The 3,184-nt window shown below is 48.6% G+C and overlaps 1 protein-coding gene across 1 annotated transcript; it reads left to right on the top strand.

The window, feature by feature from the left end:
• The first annotated feature begins 143 nt into the window (after positions 1–143).
• LOC103705725 (syntaxin-121-like) lies at positions 144–1,905 on the top strand. The gene has a single exon (XM_008789557.4). It carries the CDS (start codon positions 705–707, stop codon positions 1,611–1,613), a length of 909 nt encoding a protein of 302 aa, XP_008787779.2. The 5' UTR covers positions 144–704; the 3' UTR covers positions 1,614–1,905.
• The last annotated feature ends 1,279 nt before the right edge of the window (positions 1,906–3,184 follow it).

Here is a 3,184-nt window from a genome sequence, read left to right as displayed (position 1 = left end):
TACGAAAAACAACATTGGTGGGTACGCAACCAATATACCGGTTAGCCTTCTAATGAACAAGAAAGGATGATCCACGGTCTAATTCTAACACGCGTTGACCATTAAATGAAAATTCCAAATAAGACATTATGGGGCCCACATATATATTTTAAAAAAATTTCTAGCCACTACCGGCCATTACCAACGTGGTGAGAAGGGAAGACATTAATCACAACGGTGCCGATATTTTCCACCCATCTTTCCTTGATCTACACTTCATCATGATGTAATGAAATAACGTCGAGTTTCAGATTTCGCCCATAGAAACTTCAATCGGGTCAACTGACCAAATAAACCGGGTAGGGATATCAAAAGATCCTCTCATCGTCCCCCAACTCGGAGACTTTGACGAGTCGTCGGAGTCGAAGTGGCCCTTCTCCTTCATCCCGCTATCGGAGACCGAAAACCCATCGAAGGAAAGCCTATATGACCACGGCCCATTCAAAGCCGCGTTTTTTTTTCTCTCTCTCTCTCTTTTATTAAATCCCAATCCTGGCGGCCAGCTTCCTTCTATTTCCCGTCTCTCTTCTCCTCTTTCCCCACCCCCTCTTCTCCTTCTCCTTCTTCTTGTCTATCATCCGGACCACTGCCGGCCGAATTGGTTGTCCCACATCGGAGAACGGAGTAATTCTAGGAGAGGTACAAAAATAGGAAGTTAAGATACGATGAACAGCCTCTTCTCGGGATCGTGGAGGCGGGAAGCGGATGGGAGCAGCGGCGACGTCCAGATGAGCCGCAACTCGTCCGCGTCCGCGGCCGGCGGCGCCAATCTGGACAGGTTCTTCGAGGACGTGGAGGCGATCAAGGACGAGCTCAAGGAGGTGGAGCGCATCCATCACCGGCTCCACGAGTCGAACGAGGCCTCCAAGACCCTCCACGCCGCCTCCGCCGTCCGCGACCTCCGCGCCCGCATGGACGGCGACGTCGCCACCGCCCTGAAGAAGGCGAAGCTCATCAAGCTCCGCCTCGAGTCCCTCGACCGCGCCAACGCCGCGAACCGCTCCCTTCCCGGGTGCGGCCCCGGCACCTCCACGGACCGCACCCGCACCTCCGTCGTCGCCGGCCTCCGCAAGAAGCTGAAGGACTCGATGGAGGGCTTCGTCGAGCTGCGGAAGAGGGTCGCCGCCGATTACCGGGAGTCCGTCGAGCGGCGCTACTACACGGTGACCGGGGAGAAGCCCGACGAGCAGACGGTGGAGACCCTGGTGGCGACGGGAGAAGGCGAGAGGTTCCTGCAGAGGGCGATCGAGGAGCAGGGAAGGGGGAGGGTTTTGGACGTGATAGCCGAGATCCAGGAGAGGCACGGGGCGGCGGCGGATCTCGAGAGGAGCCTGCTGGAGCTGCAGCAGGTGTTCTTGGACATGTCCGTGCTGGTGGCGGCGCAGGGGGAGCAGCTGGACGACATCGAGAGCCAGGTCGGGCGGGCCCACTCCTTTGTCAGGCGCGGGACCGATCAGCTTCAGACGGCCCGCAAGCACCAGAAGAACACCCGCAAGTGGACCTGCATTGCCATCATCTTGCTCCTCATCATCATCCTCATCATCGTGCTCCCCATCGTCCTCAATAAAAAATAGCCAATTATTGCATGATTTTTAATCATATGATTTCAGATAGGATGACGAGATCAGATGCATCCTTCTCCTGCTGCTCCATCTGTTCCTTTTATTTTTTTCTTCTATTTATTTTTGGAGTATCCTTTTGTTTCTTCCTTCTATATATTGCCGATAGATGATGGTGATGATGATGGAGCCGGATCGGCGTTTGCGTTTTTTCTGGACATGATTTTGTTTGGCCGTGGTCATTGTTTCCTTTACCATGACTGTGATATATGATATGATCAAAGAGGTTTATTTCGTTTATTTGAGATATGATTGCTTATTTTATTGTTACTTTGTGCAATAATTTTTTCGGAGGGGGTTTTGGGGGTTGGAAGGGTGGAGATTTATGAGAAAGGGGGAGAGAGAGAGAGAGAGAGGATTAGGTGGTTTGGCCAATTCTCCGGTCAGGGCTAGCAATTGATGGATAACAAACCTGCGAACTAGGAACTCAACATTTTAGACTTTAGAGACAGAATATATGATCCACCAAGGTCAATTCTGATTTTGGAAATTGTGATGTGATGCGCGTGGCATGAATGCTTGTGCTGTGTGATGCATAATTAATCTATTTAAAGTGCTTAGCTTAGCAAGGCAGAAATCGACTTTAATGACATAATTATTCTATTTAAAGTTTTCACAACCCACCGATAGATAGGCATGGGTTGGCTGGGTCGTTAGTCGTTAGACGAATAGGTATAAGGCTGTCCAGATTCTATCCTCAATGATGCATGCAATGATTTAGATTGAAGCAAATTATATCGTCAAATGAAAACCATCTTGCTCATTTCAACATTGGATCCGGAGGCTATGGAAAGGTAAACAAACTGGCAGATCATCATATTAGTGCTTCTAGGAAGAAGTACACGAAATCCGAGTGTCGTTGACGATAACAGTCAGTACATAATTTTTGCCTATATTAAATCATCTTTTAATCATCCTGTTCCATTAAATTTGAACTGCATCAAAAATTTTAGGGAATCCCAAAATTAATAGATGAACCGTGCGATACCAAGTGATCATGTGCTATCAGACAGCCCAATGTTAGCCCCACATGTTCCAAGTCAACCATGCGACAAATAGGCCTGCGTAGGGCGTCGCAACCCCCTCCCGAAAGCAATTTGGCCGGTACAACTACCCTTGGCCGATGAAGCAACGAGACTGCCGTAGAGACCAAAACAAGTGCCGTTTCCCTAAGACATCCTCCGGGTGAAAGGATCACCACACTTTTCTCGCATAAAGAAATCTTCCCTTGGATTGTAAAAAATGATTTCGCCAACAAGCATGCTTTGACTATGATCGTTATAAAGATGTTTCTCGGCATTAACCAAAACATTTCAAAAAGTTCTCATCTAGTGTTCTGACAGCTGTGAAATTTCGCCACCTCACTTCACAGAAACTACATGATCTCTGTCCTCTTCTCATCCAACATTGCTCCATGCGTGGTAATACAGGCATTTCGGAATCTTCCCAATATGAAGATCTCCGCCACTTCACTATAACACAGGCAAAGAAACAGGCCCACTCCTCAGCACTTAAATAATTTCTTC

This window comes from Phoenix dactylifera, chromosome 16 (assembly GCF_009389715.1).
Source record: "Phoenix dactylifera cultivar Barhee BC4 chromosome 16, palm_55x_up_171113_PBpolish2nd_filt_p, whole genome shotgun sequence".
Classification (NCBI taxonomy): Eukaryota; Viridiplantae; Streptophyta; class Magnoliopsida; order Arecales; family Arecaceae; genus Phoenix; species Phoenix dactylifera.
The sequence above is the reverse complement of the archived record's forward strand: the minus strand, read 5'-3'. Positions and strand labels throughout refer to the sequence as shown.

Excerpts from the sequence above, each read along its gene's own strand:
- LOC103705725 (XM_008789557.4), top strand. The coding sequence starts at position 705 with ATGAACAGCCTCTTCTCGGGATCGTGGAGGCGGGAAGCGGATGGGAGC.